The sequence below is a fragment of the Capra hircus genome, chromosome 28 (genome assembly GCF_001704415.2).
Source record: "Capra hircus breed San Clemente chromosome 28, ASM170441v1, whole genome shotgun sequence".
Lineage (NCBI taxonomy): Eukaryota > Metazoa > Chordata > Mammalia > Artiodactyla > Bovidae > Capra > Capra hircus.
The window spans coordinates 42,189,095-42,216,937 of record NC_030835.1 but is presented as its reverse complement, the minus strand read 5'-3'; the positions used below and the strand labels follow the sequence as shown (position 1 = coordinate 42,216,937).

Here is a 27,843-nt window from a genome sequence, read left to right as displayed (position 1 = left end):
TTAAAGAAGAAAAACTGCTTCATATCTAACAATCTTCAAAGAGCTTTTCACCTTCTTTTCTGGCACATTTAGAGGCATTAATACATGTTTTTTTTTAATTCTCAAAATAAATACTAGATAATTGGGATGTATGAAATCAAATACATGTTTTTTAAAAACATACTCTATAATAAAAACTTTGTTTTCTGGAATATTCAATCTAACCATGACTTTCCCCTCATTGATAAAAAGAGCAACATTCCTTTATAAACAAGTCTGAAGGGATATGATAATATATCTATTAGACTCCCCGATGGGCTTCCCTGGTGGCTCAGATGGTAAAGAACCCGCCTGCCAATGCAGGAGATGCGGGTTCAATCCCTGGGTCGGGAAGATCCCCTGGAGAAGGGAATGGCAACCCAATCCAGTGTTCTTGCCTAGGAAATCACTTGGATAGAGGAGCCTGGTGGGCTACAGTCCATGGGGTCACAAAGAGTTGGACACGAGTGAGTGACTAACACAACACAGACTCCCTGAACATATTACGGGCTTCCCTGGTGGCTCAGCAAAAGAGAACCCACCTGCCAATGCAGGAGACATGGGTTCAATCCCTGGGTGGGGAAAATCCCCTGGAGAAGGAAATGGCAGCCCACTCCAGGATTCTTGCCTGGGAAATCCCATGGTCAGAGGAGCCTGGTAGGCTACTGTTCATGGGGTTGCAAAGAGCTGGACATGACTTAACAACTAAGCAGCAACAACAACATACTTTACTATATACATCGAATATATGGAAATACATAGCTATAATAACAAAAGTAGTACATTTATTAGAAGCAGGATTACTTGTAAAATGATTTAAGCAACTAACTTCCTTTGTCTTTCCTGACTTGTAAATCAGTGAAATGATCAGCAATACCTCAGTCAATTAACAAAACACTTATTAAGTGCCTAAGTAATTCTGAGTGATCTGAGTAACAGTTCCATGCGTGCAAGTCTATGAAACTATACAGATATAGTTATCTTTATTTTATAGAGAAAGAACCAAATAGACTTTGCATAGCCCTTGTGAGAATGCAAGTTAAATTATTAAAAAATCTTACTTCTTGATTATTTTTATCCATATCATTCCTTCTTTAAATTAATGAAATTTAACTTATAGGAGGATTGAATGAGATACATTAAAAAATACAAAAAACAAATAATCCCTTATACATATATAATTATGACCATAAGAATCTATTTCATATTCATTTTTTATAAGTAACATTTATTGATTATACTCATATTTTAATGTTATTTGCAAAAATTACTTGTTTCAATCCAACAATCATTTAAGAACTATTCAGTATTTCTCTGGTGGTCCAGTGGTTAAGGATCCACCTTCCAATGCAGGGGACACAAGTTGGATTTCCGATTTGGGAAGATTCTACACGCTGTGGGGCTAAGCCCGTGTGCCACAACTGCTGAGCTCATGCTCCAGAGCCTGAGAGCTGCAACTAGTGAGGCCTGCACACCTAGAGCCCGTGCTCCAGAACAAGAGAGACCACTGCAATGAGAAGCCTGTGCACTGCAACTGGAGAGCAGCCCCTGCCCACTGAAATCAGAGAGAGACTGCATGTGCCCCAGCAAAGACCCAGCACAAAAATAAAAAAATAAATCTTAAAAAAAAGGACTATTCAAAACCTACCATGCATTTAGAAGAATAAATTTTGAATAAATGTGATTTATCAGGTTGACATATTAAAGGTTCCTCAGAAAATGTGTGTCATACAAATAAAAAGGCATTTGAACAAATAGAACCATAAAAATCACAAGAGTTATATGCTGTTGGTGTTCCAGGAAAGGACTATGCTTTTCCTAATTTTGGAAAAGTACAGTGTCTGGCATTTCATAGAAGCTGGATAAAAGAATGTCAAATGAACATACGAGTGTATGACTAAATAAACCAGTGAGTTGTTGACCGGCAGAAAAAAGCAAAATAAGTATCTCCCTTCTGTCAGGGAGATTATTTCCTTATTATTTTCTTATCTAGGAGGACAATTCTCTATATTTTCATTTTTATAGGCCAATTGTTCACTTAAACTTGCAGGCACGCATGCTAAATCGCTTCTGTCATGTCCGACTCTTTGCGACCCAGTGGACTGTATCCTGCCTGGTTTCTCTATCCATGGGATTCTTTAGCAAGAATACTGGAGTGGGTTGCCATGCCCTCCTCCAGGGCATCTTCCCGACCCAGGGATCGAACCTGACCCACGGTCTTTTATGTCTCCATCACTGGCAGGCACATTCTTTATCACTAGTGAACCTGGGAATTCCCTCACTTGAACTTAATATTTTAAAAACATTTCCTTCATCATATAGATCTTTGTGAAGCTTCTATAATCTCTATCCTTTAGAAATAAATGCTATTATTTTCAAAGTTTACATTGTCAGACTTTAACCACTCTGGTGGTTTCCCTGATCTTATAATTCTACTGACACTCTCATAATCTCGTAGATGTTAATTTTAAGAAAAATAATTATGCTTGCAAAAGGACTTAGATTTTCCCATGCCTACCAATATCAGGAAGAAGATCATAAGGAGAAAAAATATTTAAAAGATGATTCTCTTTTTCTCCATATAATCCTCTCTTTGATATTGGTAGGCATGAGAACATCCTTTAGGAAGCCTAATTTTTTTTTAAATTCTACTTCTCTACTTGTGTATGCTTAAAATTAATGTCTAAGAGGTTAAGAGAGTGTTGGTAGAAATATAAGATCAAGGAAACCACCAGAGTGGTGAAAGTCTGACATTGTAAACTTTGAAAATAATAGAATTTATTTCTAAAGGATAGAGATTAAAGCTTCACAAAGAGGGCTTAGATGTTCCCGTATATACCAATATCAAAGAGAGGATTATATGGAGAAAAAGAGAGTCATCTTTTACATTTTGGGCTTTCCTGATAGCTCAGTTGGTAAATAATCCACCTACAATGCAGGAGATCCCGGTTCAATTCCTAGGTTGAGAAGATCCACTGGAGAAGGGATAGGCTACCCACTCCAGTATTCTTGGGCTTCCCTTGTAGCTCAGCTGGTGAAGAATCCGCCTGTAATGCGGGAGACCTGAGTTTGATCCCTGAGTTGGGAAGATTGCCTGGAGAAGGGAAAGGCTACCCACTCCAGTATTCTGGCCTGGAGAATTCCACAGACTATATAGGCCATGGGGTCACAAAGAGTCAGACATGACTGAGTGACTTTCACTCATCTTTGTTTTGCTTTTAAAATCTGGGCCTGTTGGGGGTCACTTGCTTAACACAGAGAGAAGAAGAAAGTGATGGATATACTGTCTAATTCATAAAAATTAACTAGTCCTCAGATCCAAATAGATAAATATTAGCAGACATGGTAAAGAAAGTAAAAATTAGTAATTTTTACTTTAAAATACTGTCTGTTCAGTTATTCATTAGATACAGGATTCAAAATTACTCACTTTAGGAAAATTATTCTTCTCTTGATCACAAATATATGGTGGCCATTACCTTTATCTGGCTCAGAACATAATAGAACTTTTGACCTTGGAGCATAAACATTTATCGCACTGGTTTACAGTTCAACTTTTTACAAAACAGACATCCACTCCTCAGTTCGCTGCATTCGCTCACTCAAAATACTTACACTGCTTTTAACATCTTTCAGCTTCGGGAGAATATCTAATCCAAAACCGTCTGCCTGTCCCCGAGTATTATTTCCACCATTCATGTAGTTGCCAAAGGCAAGAACCAAACCCAAAACCTGCATAACCCCTGAGCCATGTTTTAATGTCTGTAAAACAGGATAAAGAAGAATTTCTCACTTACTGTTTGAATTTTCTTAAGTCAGTGGCAGATATTCAGATCATGCTAATAATTATGGGTCATATCCAAACTTCATCAGTGCTCATTTTAGGTATATTTAAGAACAGTGTCTCCAAAGATAACTTTGAAAAAGCTGCACCACTAACAGCATGCAGATTGTGCTTCTTCAGCTGAGAGGTACCAGCCTAGGATGCTCCTGTGGTGTAATTGCAAGGAAACCAAATACACCCGTAACATAAGAACCACCACAGTATAATGTCACTGCCATCAGTCCAGCTGCACCTGCCTCTGTGTAACATTTTGAGCATAAGGTGTGGGAAACCAAAACACAGTTATAAAGTTTAATTTCCAAATTTTGATTTATCCCTGAAAGGTTCACACTCACTTCTTCCAAAGCACACAGTTTAACCTGAATTTGTGCATCACTTCCTCTGAAAATCTCTTTAATGACATAATTCTACTTTTCAAAATAATTTACCACAACCAGAATGAACGGTACTATTAAATTTTGATAAGCTGTTTTAGATGTTAATATTGGTCATTTCTGCCAAGCATTTGCTCTTTATTTTCAGAAGAATGTTTCTCTTCTGTTGAGTCATATAGCTATTCCTGAAGCATTTGGTTGGAATCACTAACAATTTGTTGAGGGGCTCTCTGCAAATGGAGGAAAATAAAGAAAATGCATTCAAATGGTACTCAGTTGGCAGTATTTACTGTAAATAAAAGCCAATTTGTTTGAAATATGAACATGACTGAGCACAATTAGGTATCAGAACCCAAGCACCCACCTCACACAACTTCTGTAGCAGCTCCAGTTTGCGCCGAATTGAGCAAATGCTTTCTGAAAATGTGGACTGAAACAGGATGCAAAAGACTCGCTCTGAAAAGTTGGGGATTAGTGACAGTTCATAAAGGAACCTAAGGAGACAAAGCCAAGTTAAGAGGACAAGACGAGGCACATAAACACGTTCATCCCCACGTCATGCATGGCACTGATGCACAGAAGACGCTCCATTTTCCCAATGGAAAGAGCCCCCCATGGCCTGCATGCTGCCCTTGGGGGCCATGGTGTGCTTACTGCTCAGGCTTGTCCAGAGACTTGGCGTTCTCCTTGTCTTTGGAGGACCGACCATGCTTTTCAATTTTTTCCAGTTCATCTGACTGTGCTCTCTGGAAAAACAAAAACCAAGCAGTTTTTAGATAATGATCTTAAATACAGCAAAACTCTACATATTTTCATATTTCTTAGCATCTGAGGTAAATCTTGACTTAATTCATGAGGTATTTTAAAGTGTATATGTGTAATACAAACCAGATCATCTCCAAATCTTCCAAATATTATTGGCTATCAAAAGTGAATGTGAAACTCTCTCAGTCATGTCTGACTCTTTGTGACCCCATGGCCTATACAGTCCGTGGAATTCTCCAGGTCAGAATACTGGAGTGGGTAGCCTTTCCCTTCTCCAGGGGATCTTCCCAACCCAGGGATTGAACCCAGGTCTCCTGGGTTGCAGGTGGGTTATTTACCAGCTGAGCCACAAGGGAAGCCCAAGAAAACTGGAGTGGGTAGCCTATCCCTTCTCCAGGGGATCATCCTGACCCAGGAATCAAACCAGGGTCTTCTGCCTTGTAGGCAGACTCTTTACCAACTGAGCTATCAGGGAAACCATTATTGGCTACTGGTGATGTGCAAAATACTTATTCCAGCATGGTTTAAATCAATATGATTTCCCTTTTTTGTTTTTTTAGCTGTTTATAATACCCTCTGGAGGGACTTCTCTGGCAGTCCAGTGGCTAGGATTCTGAGCTTCCACTGTAGCAGGGCACAGGTTCAATTCCTGCTCAGGGAACTCAGACCCCAAATGCCAAATAAACTATAATACTCTCTGGAATGCAATACTTTTATTTAAAAATGGTATTTCTTATTCAGAAGTTAATCAAATTAAATTTGGAAGGAATTTGATCCTAAAGCTGTTATAATATTTTTAAAAGAAAAAGTACCTATTTACCTACTGCAGTCATTGTCTATGCCTATCTGCTTTGGGAGAAAGAAAAGTACAGTTGAATTATTAAGTCATGGAACAAAAATAAAAGATTTTGATTCTCCTGAATTTTCTTTTTGATACAAAAATAGCTCCGGGCTTTATCTTCCCAAGTGTCTCCTTTTACCCTTGAAAATCTCAAGCTAAAAATTTGTAATTCTAAATTTGTTTCTTTATGGGAGAGGATTTTCTACATTTTAACATAAGGTAGAAAATTTTATAGGCTGACCAAAACACAAACTTATGCTTTATGGAGAATCTGGATGATTGCTATTTTTTATTTTAATGTCTCTATCATTCACAAAGATGTTTCAAACCAGCCTAAATACTTCATTTTGTGAGTGCATGAAGAAATTTGAGTAGGTCACCCTATGTTGGGTTTGAGTCTAGTCCTCAGAAGGTAAAATCCCTTCAAGATTATTTGTTGTTTACACAGAAAAGCAGCCCAGCCAAAAACTGCTGTACCTGACAGAACCTGATCAACTTTCAAGTGAAGCGATGGTTCTGTTTTGAACTCACTGATTATTCTGAAAGGCAGGTATTTCTGTTGATGGGATTAATTAGCAAAGACTAGCTCCTCCAAGAAAACTTCTTTTAGCAGGGAAAGAAGATTTGATGACAGATTGGTCAGTCTTCTGAGGGTTTGATAAATTTTGCTTTTGGAATATGATGCAACAGAAGAATACTGACAAGTAAAGATACAACATCTGCTGCAAAGCCTGCCTTGCCCACCTCAACCCCTACTATAACCAGTCTCTCTCTAGAACAACACAAAACCTTATATTTGCTCTGTATTGTGCCATGGATACCATCATGTCTTACTGGTGATGTGCAGACATGTTTACAACTTCTGTAAGAGAAGGGCCATGTCCTGTGTATCTCTGTGGTCCTGGTGACCAGCATGATTCATGATGTGGTCAGCCCTCTGCATCCTGAGCTCCGAATTCATGGATTCAACCAAATGCAGATCCAAAATATTTGGGGGAATAATTCCATAAAGTTCTCAAATGACTGCACTCCAGCAATCATTTACACAGCATTTCCAGCATATTAGGCATTATAAGTAATTGAGGTGATTAAAAGTATACAAGAGGGTAGGGTGGGGTGTTCTATGCAAGAACTGTGTCATTTTATTTAAGGGACTTCAGCACCTTTTTTGTATCAATCCTCCCTCGTGTCCCCCTCCCTGCAGATATCCAGGGATGACTATACGGCTGTTGTTCAGTTGCTAAACCGTCCCCACCTCTCTGCGACCCATGGACTGCAGTGTGCCAGGCTTCCTTCACTATCACCCTGAGTTTGCTTAAACTCATGTCCATTGAGTCAGTGATACCATTCAACCATCTCATCCTATGTCACCCTCTTCTCCTCTTGCCCTCAGTTTTTCCTACCATCAGTGTCTTTTCCAAAGAGTCAGCTCTTTACATCAAGGGGTCAAAGTATTGGAGCTTCAGCTTCAGCATCAGTCCTTCCAATGAATATTCAGGGTTGACTTCCTTTATGATTGACTGGTTTGATCTCCTTGCATTTCAAGGGATTTTCAAGAGTCTTCTCTAGCACCACAATTCAAAAGCTTCAATTCTTTAGCACTCAGTTTTCTTTATGGTCCATCTCTCACATCCATACACGGCTCCTGGGAAAAACATTGCTTTGACTAGATGGACCTTTGTTGGCAAAGTGATGTCTATGCTTTTTAATACGCTGTCTAGGTTTGTCACAGATTTTCTTCCAAGGAGCAAGCATCTTTTAATTCTGTGTCTACAGTCATTGTCCATAGTGATTTTGGAGCCCAAGAGAGAATATCTGTCACAGTTTCTACTTTTTCCCCATCAATTTGCCATTAAGTGATGGGACCAGTCAAGGCTATGGTTTTTCTGGTGGTCATGTATGGATGTGAGAGTTGGACTGTGAAGAAAGCTGAGCACTGAAGAATTGACGCTTTTGAACTGTGGTGTTGGAGAAGACTGTTGAGAGTCCCTTGGACTGCAAGGAGATCCAACCAGTCCATTCTGAAGGAGATCAGTCCTGGGATTTCTTTAGAAGGAATGATGCTAAAGCTGCAACTCCAGTACTTTGGCCACCTCATGCGAATAGTTGACTCATTGGAAAAGACTCTGATGCTGGGAAGGATTGGGGGCAGGAGGAGAAGGGGACGACAGAGGATGAGATGGCTGGATGGCATCACTGACTGGATGGACATGAGTTTGAGTGAACTCCAGAAGTTGGTGATGGACAGGGAGGCCTGGTGTGCTGCGATTCACGGGGTCGCAAAGAGTCAGACACGACTGAGCAACTGAACTGAACTGTGGAGAACATCAGTAATCCTATTACACTTATTTGAAGAAACTAATGATTAAGTGTTTCCTAAAACAGTAAAGACCTCTAGGAAGTGATGGGAACAGACAGTTAATCTAGTTCATTTTTACTAAGGTACCACAGTGCACACCTTTGAGGATGCTCCGTCCTCTGCTGTGTGCTGGATCCTTTTCCATACTGAGGTTTACAACCTGTCAACCAGGAAACTAAGTAAAGATCACTCCAACTATGAAGCCTGCCTGTGAAATCCAATCTTGAAAAGTATAAATTTAAACCTCTATTTCTTTCTGCTTTGCCTGATTTCCCCCCTCCTTTTAACTGGATTAGTTGTTTAATTAAAAAGGGATGTGGATTTTTTGTCCTTTTTCTTTTTAATATCTTTTCTTGGACTAAACTTCTAATAGGACTTACTTCCAAGGTTTGCTTTTGTCTTACTATTTAAGATTATTTCTGTTTCTTGAATATGAAATACAGAAAACAGAAACATTCTCTGAAAAAAAATTATACAAGGACATTTTTACAGGCACATTTCTGACTTTATGTTAAATATTTGATTCACTGAAAAAAAAAAAAAAGCATTCTACCTCAACTTCTCTTCCATCCTCCCAACCTCTGTCCACCACTTCTCACTGGGCCATGTCAAGCATGTACTAAGAATTAGAATCAGTAGATATATTGAAGCATCCATAAACACTGCACAGTTTCTGAAGAGATCTTACTCTCAGAACTCAATGGCAGTCAATAACCCAAAGTTAACTGTAAAGATTTTTGCTTTTAAAAAAAAATCAATAGGATATACTGTATTTAGAATCTCTGGATTTTCTAGGATTTAATTCCTCAGGAAACAAGTATCAGGCCCTCAAGGCTGTGGTTTTTGAAATTATGTCGTGTTTAGATCTGGAGACTGCCCAAAATTCACGGACAACTAGAAGAGAAAGCCCCCTGCCAAACATATGCCATCAGGGAAAAACAAAGATGGCATTCTCAAGAAGGCTGCATAACAAGAGCATCCGTCTGTTCCACAGAGGTCACACACAGCTGCTGCAAAACAAGTCAATGATCTGGAAGCATCTGGCAAAATGCAAACATGGATTTACAGCAAAGGATTCAGGCTGGCTATGGGTACTGCTCTCAAGGACAAGGAGTGGAAAGGCAAGTGTTCCTTGTATCCCTGAAACAAATATAACAATGTATGCCAATTATATCTCAATAAAAATGAAAAGGAAAAAATAAATCACTAATTAAAAGATCATTTATCATTTATTTACTAGGAAAAATTGAGTTTAAACATTAGTCTACTTTCTACTAAATAAAACTTAAATAGCAGTTCAAAATACCATTATTGCCTAAGAGGAACAACATCAGGAATGCACCTTCAGACACAGAAGTGTATGCAGAATACCAGCTGAGAGTGGACAGGAATACATGACCAGTGGTAAAGAATATATAGAACCATGCAAAGCTCAAGATCAAGCCCTGAGCCTCTGCAGTGGGAGCACTGAATCTAAGCCCCTGGACAACTGGAGAACTAACCCTAGGGAGAATCCAATAGCAAGAACTTCCACAAAGGAAACCACTTGAATACAAGACCCACCAACACCCAAGCACCAGTAGAACCCTGTGCAGAATGCCTCATCCAAACAACAGACAAAACAAAAATACAAACCCAATCATCAGCAGACAGGATTACCACCTCACTCAGCCTTGCCCATCAGAGGAAAAAAAATAACTCAGCACAAATCTCACCCTATACGAAGCTTACACAAACCACTGGATCAACCTTAGGAGAGCAGAAACCAAAGGATGAAAGAATTCAGCCTTGAAGCCTGGAAAAAGGAGACGTCAAACACAATAAGTTAAAAAAAAATAACAAAAAGACAGAGAAATACTACACAAATGAAGGAACAAACTAGAAACACAAGTGCAAATAAATGAAGAGGAAATAGGCAAACTACCTGAAAAAGAATTCAGAATAATGATAGTAAAGATGATCAGAAACCTTGAAAACAAAATGGAGAAAATGCAAGACTCAGTTAACAGAGACCTAGAAGAATTAAAGAATAAACCTACAGAGACAAACAACACAATTACTGAAATTAAAAATACTCTAGAAGAATCAATAGCAGAATATCTGAAGCAGAAGAATGAATCAGTGAGCTGAGAGATAAAATGGTGGAAACAACTTCTGAAGAGCAGAATACAGTAAAAAGAACAAAAAGAGCCGAGGACAGTCTCAGAGACCACTGGGACCATATCAAACGCACCAACATCTGAATTATAGGGGTCGCAGAAGAATAAGAGAAAAAGAAAGGGCATGAGAAATTTTTTGAAGAGAATATAGCTGAAAATTTCCCCAGCATGGAAAAGGAAATAGTGAGTCAAGTCCAAAAGGCACAAAGAGTCCCACACAGGATAAACCCAAGGAGAAACACACCAAGACACATACTAATCAAACTAACAAAGACTAAACACAAAGAAAGAAAATTAAAAGCAGCAAGGGAAAACCCCATATGCTCAACACTGATCTTTCAGCAGAAACTCTGTAGGCCAGAAGGGAATGGCAGGATATATTTAAAGGGAAAAATCTACAACCAAGATTACTGTACCCAGAAAGTATCTCAGTCAAAATTGATGGAGAAATCAAAAGCTTTTCAGACAAGCAAAAGTTAAGAGAATTCAGTACCACCAAACCAGCTTTACAACAAATGTTAAATGGATTTATATAACCAAGAAATATAAAAGAAACAGATATATGAAATCAAACCCCGAACAATTAAGAAAATGGCAGTAGGAACATACATATCAATAATTACTTGAAATGTAAATAGATTAAATGCTCCAACCAAAAGACACAGACTGGCTGAATGGATACAAAAACAACACCCATATATATTCTGTCTGAAGAAACCCACTTCAGGCCTAAAGACACATATACACTGAAAGTGAGAGGATGGAAAAATATATTCCTGCAAATGGAAAGCAAAAGAAAGCTGGAGTAACAATCCTTATATCAGACAAAATAAACCTTAAAATAAAGAATATTCCAAGAGATAAGGAAGGGTACTACATAATGATCAAGGGATCAATCCAAGAGGAAGATATGACAACTGTAAATATCTATGCACCCAACACAGGAGCAGCTGAGTATGTAAGACAAACACTAACAGACATAAAAGGAAAAATTGACAGTAACAATAATAGTAGGAAACTTCAACACCCCACTCACACTAATGGACAGATCATCAAAACAGAAAATTAATAAGGAAACACAAGTCTTAAATGATACATTAGATGAGCTGGATCTCATTGATATCTTCAGGACATTCCATCCAAATGCAGAAGAATACACTTTCTTCTCAAGTGCAAATGATACATTCTCTAGGACAGACCACATCTTGGGTAACAAATCAAACTTCAGCAAATTTAAGAATATTGAAATTATATAAAGCATCTTTTCTGACCACAATGCTATGAGACTAGTATATATACACAATGGAGTATTACTCAGCTGTTAAAAAGAATACATTTGAATCAGTTCTGATGAGATGGATGAAACTGGAGCCGATTATACAGAGTGAAGTAAGCCAGAAAGAAGAACACCAATACAGTATACTAACACATATATATGAAATTTAGAAAGATGGCAATGACGACCCTGTATGCAAGACAGCAAAAAAGACAGATGTGTATAACGGACTTTTGGACTCTGAGGGAGAGGGAGAGGGTGGGATGATTTGGGAGAATGGCATTGTAACATGTATACTATCATGTAAGAATCGAATCGCCAGTCTATGTCCGACGCAAGATACAGCATGCTTGGGGCTGGTGCACGGTGATGACCCAGAGAGATGTTATGGGGAGGGAGGTGGGAGGGGGGTTCATGTTTGGGAACGCATGTACACCCGTGGTGGATTCATGTCAATGTATGGCAAAACCAATACAGTATTGTAAAGTAAAATAAAGTTAAAAAAAGAAGAAATATCAAAAAAAAACCACACACACACACAAAAAACCAGGCAGCACTAATCTGTACTGACAAGTCAGGCAGTGACAGCTTCGGGGAGGAGGAGGATAGTGACTGGGGATGGGGCATGTCTCTGGGGTGCTACCAATGCTCTGTGTCCGGATCTGAGTTTCAGTTGTATAAGCATGTTCCATGTATGAAAGTTCACAGAAATGTACACCTAGGATTTATGTGTGTCATGTATATGTATATTTTTTTCAATAAAAATGTATTTTAAAAAGAAAACAAAAACAAAAACACATGGAGATTAAACAACGTTTCTATATAACCAACAGGTTACTGAAGAAACCAATAGGGAAATCAAAAAATTTCTCAAAACAATGATGATGAAAACATGACAACTCAAAATCTATGGGATACAGCAAAAGCAGTTTTAAGAGGGAAGTTTATAGCAATACAATCCTACCTCAAGAAACAAGAAAAGCATCGAACAGACAACTTAACTTTACACCTGAAACAACTGGAAAAGAAGAACAAAAATCCCAAAAATTAGCATCAGGAAAGAAATCATAAAGATCCCAGCAGAAATAAATGAAAAATAAATGAAAGAAAAAATAGTGAAGATTAATAAAACTAAAAGCTGTTTTTTTGAGAAGATAAATAAAATTGACAAATCTTTAGCCAGACTCATCCAGAAAACAAGAGTGAAAATCAAATCAACAAAATTAGAAATGATAAGCAAGGGATTACTACAGACAATGCAGAAATACAAAGGATTATAAAGGACTATTATGAACAACTATATGGCAATAAAATTGCTAACCTGGAAGAAATGGACAGATGCTTAGAAAAGTTCAATCTTCCAAGACTGAACCAGGAAGAAATAGAAATTATGAACACCCAAATACAAGCACTGAAATTGAAGTTGTGATAAAAAAATCTCCCCAAAAAACAAAACCCCAGGACCAGATGGCTTCACAGGAGAATTCTATGAAACATTTAGAGACAAGCTAATGCCTATCCTTCTAAAACTCCTTCAAAAAATTTCAGAGGAAGGAAAACTTTCAAACTCATTCTATGAGGCCACCATCACCCTAATATCAAAACCAGACAAAGGCAACACAAAAAAAGAAAACTACAGGTCAATATCACTGATGAACATACAGATGCAAAAATACTCAACAAACTTTTAGCAAACAGAATTCAACAATACATTAAAAAGCTCATACACCATGATCCAGTTGGGTTTATACCAGGGATGCAAGAATTCTTCAATAAATGCAAACCAGTCAATGTGATACACCATGTTAACAAATTGAAAGATAAAAACCATATGATCATCTCAATAGATGCAGAAAAAGCCTTTGACAAAATTCAGCACCCATTTATGATTAAAATTCTTCAAAAATGGGCATAGAAGGAACATACCTCAACATAGTAAAGGTCATATATGATAAGCCTACAGCAAGCATTATTCTCAATGGTGAAAAATTGAAGGCATTCCTCCTAAGATCAGGAACAAGACAAGGGTGTCCACCTTCACCACTATTTTTCAACATAGTTTTGGAAGTCCTAGCTAGAGCAATCAGAGAAGAAAATGTTATTAAAGCAATCCAGACCAGAAGAGAAGTTAAGCTCTCACTGTTCGCAGGTGAGATACGGTACACAGAAAACCCTAAAGATACTATCAGAAAATTACTAGAGCTAATCAGTGAATTTATCAAATTCACAGGATACAATATCAATACACAGAAATAACTTACATTTCTATATACTAACAATGAAGAATCAGAAAGAGAAATTAAGGAATCAATCCCATTCACCATTGCAACAAAAAGAGTTAAATATCTAGGGACAAATGTATCTAAGGAGACAAAAGAACTATACACAGAAAATTATAAGACACCGATGAAAGAAAATATAGATGACATAAACAGATAGATATTCCATGTTCCTGGGTAGAAAGAATCAATATTGTAAAAACGACTATATTACCAAACACAATCTACTGATTCAATCTGATCCCTATCAAATTACCAATGGCACTTTTCACAGAACTAGAACAAAAGTTTCACAATTCATGTGGAAACACAAAAGACCCCCAAATGCCCAAATCAGTCTTGAGAAAGAAGAATGGAACTGGAGGAATCAACCTTCCTGACTTCAGATTACACTACAAAGCTACAGTCATCAAGACAGTACGGTAGTGGTACAAAAACAGAAATATAGACCAACGGAACAAGACACAAAGGAGGCAAGAATATACAAAGGGGCAAAGACAGCCTCTTCCATAAATGGTGCTGGGAAAACTGGACAGCTACATGTAAAAGAATGAAATTAGAACACTTCCTAACATCATACAGAAAGATAAACTCAAAATGGATTAAAGACCTAAATGTAAGGCCAGAAACTATAAAACTCTCAGAAGAAAACAAAGGCAGAACACTATATGACATAAATCAAAGCAAGATCCTCTATGGCCCACCTCTTAGAGTAATGGAAATACAAAACAAAAGTAAACGAGTGCTGCCTGATCAAGCTTAGAAGCTTTTGCACAGCAAAGGAAACTATAAGCAAGTTGAAATGACAAGTCTCATAATGGGAGAAAATAATAGCAAATGAAACAACTGACAAAGAATTAATTTCCAAAATATACAAGCAGCTCATACAACTCAATACCAGAAAAACAAACAACCCAATCAAAAAGTGAGGAAAAGACCTAAACAGATGTTTCTCCAAAGAAGACATACAGATGGCTAACAAACATATGAAAAGATGCTCAACATCGCTCATTATTAGAGAAATGCAAATGGAAACTACAATGATATATCACCTCACACCAGTCAGAATGGCCCTCATCAAAAAGGTCTACAAACAATAAATGCTGGAGAGGGTGTGGAGAAAAGGGAACATTCTTGCACTGTTGGTGGGAATGTCAATATATACAGCCATTACAGGAGATGGTATGGAGATTTCTTAGAAAACTAGGATTAAAACCACCAGCAATCCCATGTGACCCAGCAATCCCACTCCTAGGCATACACCCTGAGGAAACCAAAATTGAAAAAGACATGTGTGTCCCATTCACTGCAGCACTATTTACAATAGCTAGAACACAGAAGCAACCTAGATGTCCATCAACAGATGAATGGATAAAGGAGCTGTGGTACATATACACAATGGAATATTACTCGGCCATAAAAAGCAGCATATTTGAGTCAGTTCTAATGAAGTGAATGAACCTAGAGACTATTATACAGAGTGAAGTAAGTCAGAAAGAGAAAGATAAACGTCATATACTAATGCATATATACAGAATCTAGGAAAGTGTTACTGAAGAATTTATTTGCAGGGCAGCAATGGAGAAACAGACATAGAGAATAGACTTATGGACGGGGGAGAGGGGAGGAGAGGGTGAGATGTATGGAGAGAATAACCTACATTACCATATGTAAAATGATAGCCAGGGGGAAATTGCTGTATGGCTCAGGAAACTCAAACAGGGGCTCCGTATCAACCTAGAGGGGTGGGATGGGCAGGGAGATGGGAGGGAGGTTCAAAGGGGGGATATATGTATACCTATGACTGATTCATGTTGAGGTTTGACAGAAAACCACAAAATTCTGTAAACCAATCATCCTTCAGTTAAAAAATAAATAAAATTTAAAAATACCATTATTAAACATTATGGCAAATTTAAGGCTCTATTCAGATATATTTCCAATACTGTTTCACACCTGAAATGAATATTTATAGTTATATCGCACAATAGAGTTTGAAAGACTTCCAAGGAGACCCCAAGCCAGATCCAAGTGCAGATAAATTTTTCCTTCCAGAGGCACCTTCATATGAGCAAGTGACATGGGACTTACCCGCAAAATAACAAAACTCCCAAGTCTCAACTCTCCCTACTGTCCATGCCAGTTATTGACTCTCAGCCCTCAGTTTACCCCACTGACCCCATTCTTCACATAGTGGACAAGCCTTTCAGCATCTTGCCTTTTGCCCTGTGAACACAACGTTAAGCTCTGCCAGTAGAGGGCGCTGGAGGCACAGAGACAGCTGAAAGGTGCTCTTCCTGATCCTGCCGCGCAGGGGTTGGTCTCTTCTTTTCCCGCTGCTCAAGTGATTCGCTCAGGTGAGCCTTCTGCAAAGGTGATCCAAAATGTGGGTGTGTGAGAACATGGGGGGTCCTCCGGCCTCAGCTGTAGCCACAAACCAGAACACAGAGAGCCCTTTCGAACTTTGCAGGCCTGACTGAGGCCCAGTGACCTCTTCAGCCCCATGTGGACATCAGGCACTTAGCACCTGTGCCAGCCAGGGCTCAGCTAATACCCCCTGGCATCTGCCTTGGCGTCCTGCTCCATGACAACGGCCCCCAGGGTTTCAGCGTCTTCAAGGAGCTGGCACTTCACATCTCTGACCACCTCCAGCTATATCCCCCTCCCTCACATCTTGTCCTTTGGGCCTGCCTGCTGGTCCTTGAACACATCAGGCTTGCTCACACCTCAGGCAGGAAGTCATCCTTGAAATATCCACGTAGCTTCTCTTCTCACTTTCCTGAAATTCCTACTTAAAATGCCATCTTTCATATGGTATTTACAATTGTACATATTACCCTAGGCAATCTTCATTCTCCGGAAGGACTTTGCTGGACAGAGTATTTCTGGCTGACATTTTTTATCATTCAGTATTTTAAGAATGTCATTCTGTTCTTGCCTGGCCTGCAGGGTTTCTGCTGAGAAGTCTGATGATGGCCCAATGGGAGTTCCTTTGTTAGGGTTCCATTTTTTTCTTGCTCCCTTCAAAATTCTTTGTCATTGACTTCTGACAGTTTTAACATAATGTGTACTGCAGAAGGTCTTCTTGTGTTGAGGTAACCAGGAGAAGCCGAGAGTGCCAGGCTGCCCAAGGCCAGGGGCGGCGACCAGGAGGAGCAACCCCATGTCCAAGGAGCGGTGGCTGCACGGGTGCAGGAGGGCCTAGAGGAGCTATTCCACGTTCAAGGTCAGGAGGGGAAGCGGTGAGGAGATACCCCTCATCCAAGGTAAGGAGCAGCGGCTGCGCTGTGCTGGAGCAGCTGTGAAGAGATACCCCACGCCCAAGGTAAGAGAAACCCAAGTAAGATGGTAGGTGTTGCAAGAGGGCTTCAGAGGGCAGAAACACTTAAATCATAATCACAGAAAACTAGTTAATCTAATCACACTAGGGCCACAGCATTGTCTAACGCAATGAAACTAAGCCATGCCCGTGGGGCCACCCGAGACGGGCAGGTCATGGTGGAGAGGTCTGACAGAATGTGGTCCACTGGAGAAGGGAATGGAAAGCCACTTCAGTATTCTTGCCTTGAGAACCCCATGAACAGTATGAAAAGGCAAAATGATAGGATACTGAAAGAGGAACTCCCCAGGTCATTAGGTGCCCAATATGCTACTGGAGATCAGTGGAGAAATAACTCCAGAAAGAATGAAGGGATGCAGCCGAAGCAAAAACAATACCCAGCTGTGGATGTGACTGGTAATAGAAGCAAGGTCTGATGCTGTAAAGAACAATGCTGCATAGGAACCTGGAATGCTGGGTCCATGAATCAAGGCAAATTGGAAGTGGTCAAACAAGAGATGGCAAGAGTGAACGTCAACATTCTAGGAATCAGCGAACTAAAATGGACTGGAATGGGTGAATTTAACTCAGATGACCGTTATATCTACTACTGCGGGCAGGAATCCCTTAGAAGAAATGGAGTAGCCATCATAATCAACAAAAGAGTCCGAAATGCAGTACTTGGATGCAATCTCAAAAACGACAGAATGGTCTCTGTTCGTTTCCAAGGCAAACCATTCAATATCACGGTAATCCAAGTCTATGTACCAACCAGTAACACTGAAGAAGCTGAAGTTGAATGGTTCTTTGAAGACCTACAAGACCATTTAGAACTAACACACAAAAAAGATGTCCTTTTCAGTATAGGGGACTGGAATGCAAAAGTAGGAAGTCAAGAAACACCTGGGGTAACAGGCAAATTTGGCCTTGGAATGTGGAATGGAGCAGGGCAAAGACTAATAGAGTTTTGCCAAGAAAACACACTGGTCATAGCAAACACCCTCTTCCAACAACACAAGAGAAAACTACACATGGACATCACCTGATGGTCAACACCGAAATCAGGTTGATTATATTCTTTGCAACCAAAGACGGAGAAGCTCTATACAGTCAACAAAAACAAGACCAGGAGCTGACTGTGGCTCAGATCATGAATTCCTTATTGCCAAATTCAGACTTAAATTGAAGAAAGTAGGTAAAACCACTAGACCATTCAGATATGACCTAAATCAAATTCCTTATAATTATACAGTGGAAGTGAGAAATAGATTTAAGGGACTAGATCTGATAGACAGAGTGCCTGATGAACTATGGAATAACGTTCGTGACATTGTACAGGAGACAGGATCAAGACCATCCCCATGGAAAAGAAATGCAAAAAAGCAAAATGGCTGTCTGAGGAGGCCTTACAAATAGCTGTGAAAAGAAGAGAAGCAAAAAGCCAAGGAGAAAAGGAAAGATATAAGCATCTGAATGCAGAGTTCCAAACAATAGCAAGAAGAGATAAGAAAGCCTTCGTCAGCGATCAATGCAAAGAAATAGAGGCAAACAACAGAATGGGAAAGACTAGAGATCTCTTCAAGAAAATTAGAGATACCAAGGGAACATTTCATGCAAAGATGGGCTCGATAAAGGATAGAAATGGTATGGACCTAACAGAAGCAGAAGATATTAAGAAGAGGTGGCAAGAATACACAGAAGAACTGCACAGAAAAGATCTTCACGACCCAGATAATCATGATGGTGTGCTCACTCACCTAGAGCCAGACATCCTGGAATGTGAAGTCAAGAGGCCCTTAGAAAGCATCACTACAAACAAAGCTAGTGGAGGTGATGGAATTCCAGGGGAGCTATTTCAAATCCTAAAAGATGATGCTGTGAAAGTGCTGCACTCAATATGCCAGCAAATATGGAGAACTCAGCAGTGGCCACAGGACTGGAAAATGTCAGCTTTCATTCTAATCCCAAAGAAAGGCAATGCCAAAAAATGCTCAGACTACCACACAATTGCATTCATCTCACACGCTAGCAAAGTAATGTTCAAAATTCTCCAAGCCAGGCTTCAGCAATATGTGAACCGTGAAGTTCCAGATGTTCAAGCTGGTTTTAGAAAAGGCAGAGGAACCAGAGATCAAATTGCCAACATCCACTGGATCATGGAAAAAGGAAGAGAGTTCCAGAAAAACATCTATTTCTGCTTTATTGACTATGCCAAAGCCTTTGACTGTGTGGATTACAATAAACTGTGGAAAATTCTGAAAGAGTTGGGAATACCAGACCACCTGACCTGCCTCTTGAGAAACTTATATGCAGGTCAGGAAGCAACAGTTAGAACTGGACATGGGACAACAGACTGGTTCCACATAGGAAAAGGAGTATGTCAAGGCTGTATAATGTCACCCTGCTTATTTAACTTATATGCAGAGGACATCATGAGAAACGCTGGGCTAGAAGAACCACAAGCTGGAATCAAGATTGCCGGGAGAAATCTCAATAACCTCAGATATGCAGATGACACCAAACTTATGGCAGAAAGTGAAGAGAAACTAAAAAGCCCCTTGATGAAAGTGAAAACAGATGGGGAAACAATGTCAGACTTAATTTTGGGGGGCTCCAAAATCACTGCAGATGGTGACTGCAGCCATGAAATTAAAAGACACTTACTCCTTGGAAGAAAAGTTATGACCAACCTAGACAGCATATTCAAAAGCAGAGACATTACTTTGCTGACTAAGGTCCGTCTAGTCAAGGCTATGGTTTTTCCAGTGGTCATGTATGGATGTGGGAGTTGGACTGTGAAGAAAGCTGAGTGCTGAAGAATTGATGCTTTTGAACTGTGTTGTTGGAGAAGATTCTTGAGAGTCCCTTGGACTGCAAGGAGATCCAACCAGTCCATTCTGAAGGAGATCAGCCCTGGGATTTCTTTGGAGGGAATGATATTGAAGCTGAAACTCCAGTACTTTGGTCACCTGATGAGAAGAGTTGACTTATTGGAAAAGAGTCTGATGCTGGGAAGGATTGGGGGCAGGAGGAGAAGGGTACGACAGAGGATGAGATGGCTGGATGGCATCACTGACTCAATGGACATGAGTCCGAGTGAACTCTGGGAGTTGGTGATGGACAGAGAGGCTTGGCGTGCTGCGATTCCTGGGGTCGCAAAGAGCAGGACATGACTGAGCGACTGAACTGAACTGAACCAGGAGTTCTCTTAGCCTCATGGACTTGCATATCCACTTCCTTCCCCTGTCTGGGAAGTTCTCAGCTATTATTTCTTTAGATAATTGCTCCACTCCCTTCTCCCTCTCTTTTCCTTCTGGGTACCCATCACTCTGTTGCCCCTTATAAAAGAATCATATAGTTCCTGTAGGATTTCCTTACTTTTTAAAGATCTTAATTCTCTGTTCTCTTCTATCTGAATCATTTCTAGATTTATATCTTCAAGTCACTATTTCTTCCACGTGGTCTGCTCTGTTTCCAGTACTTTCTAATGAATTTTTCATCTTGTTAATTGAGTTTTTCAGCTCTAGAATTTCTGTTTGTTGGTTATCTTAGAGCTCCAGCCTCTTTGGTAAAGAATTCCTTCTGTGCAATAATATTATTCCTGATCTCATTGTAATGCCTTTCTGAGCTTTCTGTGCTTCTTCACAATGGCCATTTTGAATATTTTTCACTTGGATAATACTCCTTAGGTTTTTTTTCCTGCAGGACTGTTGTTTCCTTTTTGAAATATATGTTACCTTGGTTTCATGGTGCTGGATGAGCTGTTCCTCCACAGGCACATGTAACACCTTTCTTCTTTAGGTAAAGCTTTTCAAACTTGATTCTAACATTTAAGGGAAGAGAAAGTTGCTTAGTTGTGTCCAACTCTTTGCGACCCCATGGACTATACAGTCCATGGAATTCTCCAGGCCAGAATACTGGAGTGGGTAGCCTTTCCCTTCTCCTGGGGATCTTCCCAACCCAGGGATTGAACCCAGGTCTGCCGCATTGTGGGTGGATTCTTTACCAGCTGAGCCACCAGGGAAGCCCAAGACTACTGGAGTGGGCGCCTATCCCTTCTTCAGGGGATCTTCCTGACCCAGGAATTGAACCGGGTCTCCTACATCACAGGCAGATTCTTTACCAGCTGAGCTGCTAGGAGCTAACATTTGTAAAGGTCAGTAATTAGAGCGCTTTCCTCGATTTCCAGTAGGTGGCGCTGTGGCATACGTTTGTGCGTCTCCACCTTCATGGCCTCTCCAGCTGTTACAGGTGACCTGGGTACTGCTGCTGGTGTTACTGGGACGTGGGAAGCTTCCACCACGTTCCTGGGCCTCCTGCAAGTCCAGGGTGTGGGGTCCACAGGCACAATCCTGGGGGGTGAGGAGGCAGGTGGCTGGAGTCCCTGACGCCCAGCTCCCATGGCCCAGGCGTTTCAGTGGTCAGGAGGCTGGAGTCCTATACAAGCTGCCTGACCAGTGCGGCCAGGCTCCCTGGGGATGCGGGTGAGCCCACTGCCAGTCCAGGATCACAGGCAGGTGATTCAGGATCACCTTCACTGTCTCAGGCTCCACTTTCTCTACGTGTCCTAAGCACCCGCCTTCAGATGCACAGATCCAAGGAACTCTCCAGAGACCGATGTGCTGAGCAGAGGCATCTTTGTTGAGTTATGGATGTTTTACTGATTATATATCGAAGGGGAAAGAAACAGAGATCATCTCATTCCACTCTGATGCTGGACATCGTTAAGATGACATTTTCACATAATAATTCTTGGTAAAAAGAAACGTAACTGGAAAAAGACAGTTTAAAAGCTATATGTTCAATTAGTTTGTAACAGGTAAAGACTAACAATATTAATTTATAATTATATAATAGACACTTGCCTTGACATTTTATAACAGATAAATTTCTGAAAGCCTGGGTTTATTTCAACTGCAACACAGTAGTATTTTCAAAAGTATCTAATTTGTGCACTATCTGTTCTTTTTTACGGCTGAGTACAGGATTTTTAGGTAAACAGGAAGTGGTGGCGGTACAGCTGCGATGGGCTGGGCACGCTCCAGGACAGGCAGGGGGGTCGCACTGCTAAGGGCCAGGACGTGTCACTGAGCTGGCCTTGCCTAGCCTGTCCACTCGCTCTCCCCACACTTTCACTAGCGCAGAGGAGACATGGAATGTCCGCTGCAGTTCCACTGGGTTGGGGTGTGGCCCCTTATAATGCTCGATGACTGAGACGTGCAGCTGGAACCCCGGTGCCCTGGGGACTGGCACGCATACTGGCCTCACGTGGCTGGAGCCACACCTTCTGCTGCGCCTTGTGTGTAAGGGCCGGAGAGGAGGGTTGGTTCAGGAAAGTCACCTCATCTCAGGCAGAAACAAAACTTCAGCCTATTTAACGCAGCTCTGCTCCAGCTGTAAAGGCTGGAGGGGAGAGGGGCACGGGAAGGGCCCCAGAGGTCCACACACATGTGGTCACGTGGCTGCCACCTCATTTCTGTGAGTCACAGGTAAACACAGAGGCTCTAACAACTGAGAAACATGGAGAGCTGTGTTCTGCATTGTGCACAAAATACATAAACTACAACTGGGTCCAGTCTTGGGTTCACCTTGGGAGCAATGAACTGGGACGAGAAAGTTCACACATCCAGTCAATCCACTGGGCATTCAAAGGTCAAGGTGACCAGGGAAAAGGGAAAACTTGCTCCAGCAGCGTCTGAGGCAAAAGCCTCTGCACTTGCATTAACAAGAAGGAGAAGAACACACTGAGCCTGCCTACGACAAAACACCACTCACTAAATTTAAAATACAGTTTGGGAAAAACTACACAAAAATCTGATGAACTATTTCTGGGATAGTAATGATTAACTTCTATCCAGATAGTTATCAGTTCTGAATCTTTGAATACATATTTCTGAAATTATATTTAAGAAAGCAACATTACTTTTTACACTGTTCTTTCAAAAAAGTACAGTATTTGAAATAGTGACATTCACCATTTTCATCTCTTTCACTGACAAAACCATACCAAGAGCAAAAAATAGTACAATTCTCAGATCATTCTTTAATTAACTAGTAGTTATTATATTACACATAAACTATTGTGCTAAGCATGGAATATGAAAATCCTACTAGTAAGGAATTTATGGGGAAACAGTGGAAACAGTGGCTGACTTTATTTTGGGGGGCTCCAAAATCACTGCAGATGGTGACATGAAATTAAAAGATGCTTGCTCCTTGGAACATATTAAAATATATTAAACATATTAAAATATGTTATTTTGATTATTAAAATAATTAAAAAGCAGAGACTTTACTTTGCCAACAAAGGTCTGTCTAGTCAAGGCTATGGTTTTTCCAGTAGTCAGGTATGGATGTGAGAGTTGGACTATAAAGAAAGCTGAGCTCCGAAGAATTGATGCTTTCGAACTGTGGTGTTGGAGAAGACTCTGGAGAGACCCTTGGACTGCAAGGATATCCAACCAGTACATCCTAAAGGAGATCAGTCCTGAGCGTTCATTGGAAGGACTGATGTTGAAGCTGAAACTCCAATACTTTGGTCACCTGATGCGAAGAACTGACTCATTGGAAAAGACCATGATGCTGGGAAAGATTGAAGGCAGGAGAAGAAGGGGATAACAGAGGATAAGATGCTTGGATGGCATCACCAACTCAAAGGACATGAGTTTGGGTAAACTCTGGGAGTTGGTGAAGGACAGGGAGACCTGGCATGCTGTGGTCCCTGGGGTTGCAAACAGTCGGACATGACTTAGCGACTGAACTGAACTGAAGGAATTTATAGTTAAATTGAAAGATAATACATATGTACACATGATAATATAAATAAAAAAGAGGCATGTGCCCAAGGAAAGAAAGACAGAAAGGACGTCATAAGGGATGTTATTGGAACAACCATCAAAACAATGGGATCTGAGGATTAGATGATAGCAATATATCAGTGTCAATTTCATGATATTGCTGGTGGTATTATGATTAAGTGTCTGCTACACTGTAGGAAATACACACTAAAGTATTCAGGGACAATCAGGCATAATGTTGACAATTTATTTGCAACTGATACAGAAAAAGAATAGCCCTTCATAGTGTACCTGCAACTTCAGTGTGTCTCTGAAACTGGTTTAAAAAATAAAATACAAATGTTGACATGGAGATTGTGAATAAAGTGGTGACAATTTTTTAAAAAAGTATTCCCTATGAATTCATGTTGCCTATAAATGCATAGATATTTATTCTCCTTCGTTCAGCAAAATCTTCAGACCCTCGAGGAAAGGTCCAGTTTTAAGATCCATGGTGCACGACTTTTGCTATCTTCGATGCCCGCAGTCTTAGACATCGTCACTGTCATTTGACAGTCTTAGTTATTTTAAGTTCTATGCTCATGCTTATTTTTGTTTAAAAGAAAAGCATAATAGTATTGAATAGTCCAGAAAATTCTCTTTATGTCCATTTGACAGTGACAAAAATTGAGTTTTTATGAATTAGACACCCTATTTAGAAATGGGGAAATGGAAGCTGAAGGAGCATCAATAAATCACTGGGGGCAACCATGAGCGTCTGCTGCTGAAACCTGGGCCACACTCTCACTTTTCACCCCGAGTTCCTGCCACCACACAGTGTGTCTTACCTCCTCCCAGAGGGTCCTGTCCAGTGCTCTTCAAGAGTCAGGAAATTCTGTGCTTCAGAGCATGGTGTTCAGGGACCAGGGTCACACCCAGTAATGAGCTGACTATCTCTCTGGGTCAGTTTCCTCTTTTCTACCAATAGTGCTTCTTTCTTCTAAGTTGGATGTAAGCCACTTGGAGGATTAAATTAAGTAACACATGTAAGATGCTTAGAGTGGTGTCTGGTGCATAATACGCATTAAATTACTACTATTCTAAAACTCAGATAGCCTGATTTTTAAATGATCACAGCTCTCTTAGGAACTTAAACAACTGAAATGAACATTTTGAACAAGTGTGTTTTTCACCACTAGGAAATATGTAACTCAATTTTCTGTTGAGTTAGGGGGAGTTTCTTGCTTTGCTAAAAGTACATTCATCACCTAATGGGGAAGCCTTCATCCACGACTGTTGTCTGACACCCAGAAAACCAGACACTGCCTCAGCCCATATCCCTAGAAAACCGAAGACCATCACATGCCAACAGGTCTCGGAAGTCTGACCTTAATGACCCAGAATTCTAAAAATATGTAACAAATTTATCTTTCTCATTTACCCTTTTCAAAGTTTCAGCCATTCTGTTCCTCACCATGTTTTGTGCAGATCAGGTTACAGTAAGCTGTCCACATCCTCCCAGAAATCATCCTCCTTCTCATTATCATGCACATGCAGTCTCATTGTCAACAAAGTGAAGAGGGCAAGAATCGATGTTCAACATGGATCCTTACTCATGATGAGTATCTATCAGTGTGAAGAGGCAAAAAGGATCTGAAAACTATATAACAGAAAATCCAAGAGGTCATAAAACCAAGCCTACCAGCAGAGTTCACTCATGAATTCATATATATATATATATATATTCAAAAAAAATGTCCTTTTCATCACAGGGGACTAGAATGCAAAAGTAGGAAGTCAAAAGAACCTGGAGTAACAGGCAACTTTGGCCTTGGAGTATGAAATGAAGCAGGGCAAAGGCTAACAGAGTTTTGCCAAGAGAATGCACTGGTCATAGCAAACACCCTCTTCCAACAACATAAGAGAAAACTCTACACATGGACATCATAAATGGTCAATACTGAAATCAGACTGATTATATTCTTTGCAGCCAAAGATGAAGAAGCTCTAAACAGTCAGCAAAAGCAAGACCTGGAGCTGACTGTGGCTCAGATCATGAACTGCTTATTGCAAAATTCACTAAAACTGAAGAAAGTAGGGAAAACCACTAGACCATTCAGGTATGACCTAAATCAAATCCCTTACAATTATACAGTGGAAGTGACAAATAGATTCAAGGGATTAGATCTGATAGACTGCCTGAAGAACTCTGGACAGAGGTTCATGACATCGTATAGGAGGCAGGGATCAAGACCACCCCCAAGAAAAAGAAACGCAAAAAGGCAAAATGCTTGTCTGAGGAGGCCTTACAAATAGCTGAGAAAAGAAGAGAAACTAAAGGAAAAGGACAAAAGGAAAGATATAAGCATCTGAATGCAGAGTTCCAAAGAATAGCAAGGAGAGATAAGAAAGCCTTCCTCAGTGATCAATGCAAAGAAATAGAGGAAAACAATAGAATGGGGAAGACTAGAGATCTCTTCAAGAAAATTGAAGATACCAAGGGAACATTTCATGCAAAGATGAGCACAATAAAGGACAGAAATGGTATGGACCTAACAGAAGCAGAAGATATTAAGAAGAGGTGGCAAGAATACACAGATGAACTACACAAAAAAGATCTCAATGACCCAGATAAGCATGATGGTGTGGTCACTCACCTACAGCCAGACATCCTGGAATGTGAAGTCAAGTGGGCCTTAGAAAGCATCACTATGAACAAAACTAGTGAAGGTGACAGAATTCCAGTTGAGCTATTTGAAGTTCTAAAAGATGAAGCTGTGAAAGTGCTGCACTCAGTATGCCAGCAAATATGGAGAACTCAGCAGTGGCCACAGGACTGGAAAAGGTCAGTTTTCATTTCAATCCCAAAGAAAGGCAATGCCAAAGAATGCTCAAACTACCACATAATTGCACTTATCTCACACGCTAGCAAAGTAATGCTCAAAACTCTTCAAGTGAGCTTCAACAGTACGTGAACTGAGAACTTCCAAATGCTCATGCTAGAGTTAGAAAAAGCAGAGGAACCAGAGATCAAATTGCCAATATCCCCTGGATCATCAAAAAAGCAAGAGAGTTCCAGAAAAGATCTACTTTATTGACTGTGCCAAAGCTTTTGACTATGTGGATCACAACAAACATGGAAAATTCTTTAAGAGATGGGAATACGAGACCACCTGACCTGCCTCCTGAGAAATCTGTATACAGGTCAAGAAGCAACAGTTAGAACCAGACATGGAGCAACAAACTGGTTCCAAATAGGGAAAGGAGATTGTCAAGGCAGTATATTGTCATTTATCTAATATGAAGAGTACATCAAGGAAAATGCCAGGCTGGGTAAAGCATAAGCTGGAATCAAGATTGTCAGGAAAAATATTAATAACCTCAGATATGCAGATGACATCCCCTAGATGGCAAAAAGAGAACAGGAACTAAAGAGCCTCTTGATGAAAGTAAAAGAGGAGAGTGAAAAAGTTGACTTAAACCTCAACATTCTGGTCCCATCACTTCATGGGAAATAGATGGGGAAACAATGGAAACAGTGACAGACTTTATTTTGGGGGGCTCCAAAATCACTGCGGATGGTGACTGCAGCCATGAAATTAAAAGACTCTTGCTCCTTGGAAGAAAAGCTATGACCACATGGACAGCATGTTAAAAAGCAGAGACATTATTTTGCCAACAAAGGTCCATCTAGTCAAAGCTATAGATTTTGCAGTAGTTGTGTATGGATGTGAAAGTTGGACCATAAAGAAAGTTGAGCACTGAAGAATTGAGGCTTTTGAACTGTGGTGTTGGAGAAGACTCCTGAGAGTCCCTTGGACTGCAAGGAGTTC

At 40.2% G+C, this 27,843-nt stretch overlaps 1 protein-coding gene across 1 annotated transcript in view; it reads right to left on the bottom strand.

The window, feature by feature from the left end:
* FMN2 (formin 2) overlaps window positions 1-27,843 on the bottom strand; it is a 368,530-nt gene that overhangs the window by 103,100 nt on the left and 237,587 nt on the right. The window contains exons 10-12 of the mRNA XM_018042550.1: window positions 4,891-4,982; window positions 4,601-4,730; window positions 3,634-3,780 (exon numbers count right to left, since the gene is read on the bottom strand). Coding sequence (XP_017898039.1) covers window positions 3,634-3,780; window positions 4,601-4,730; window positions 4,891-4,982 — 369 coding nt within the window. The remainder of the gene's footprint in view (window positions 1-3,633; window positions 3,781-4,600; window positions 4,731-4,890; window positions 4,983-27,843) is intronic.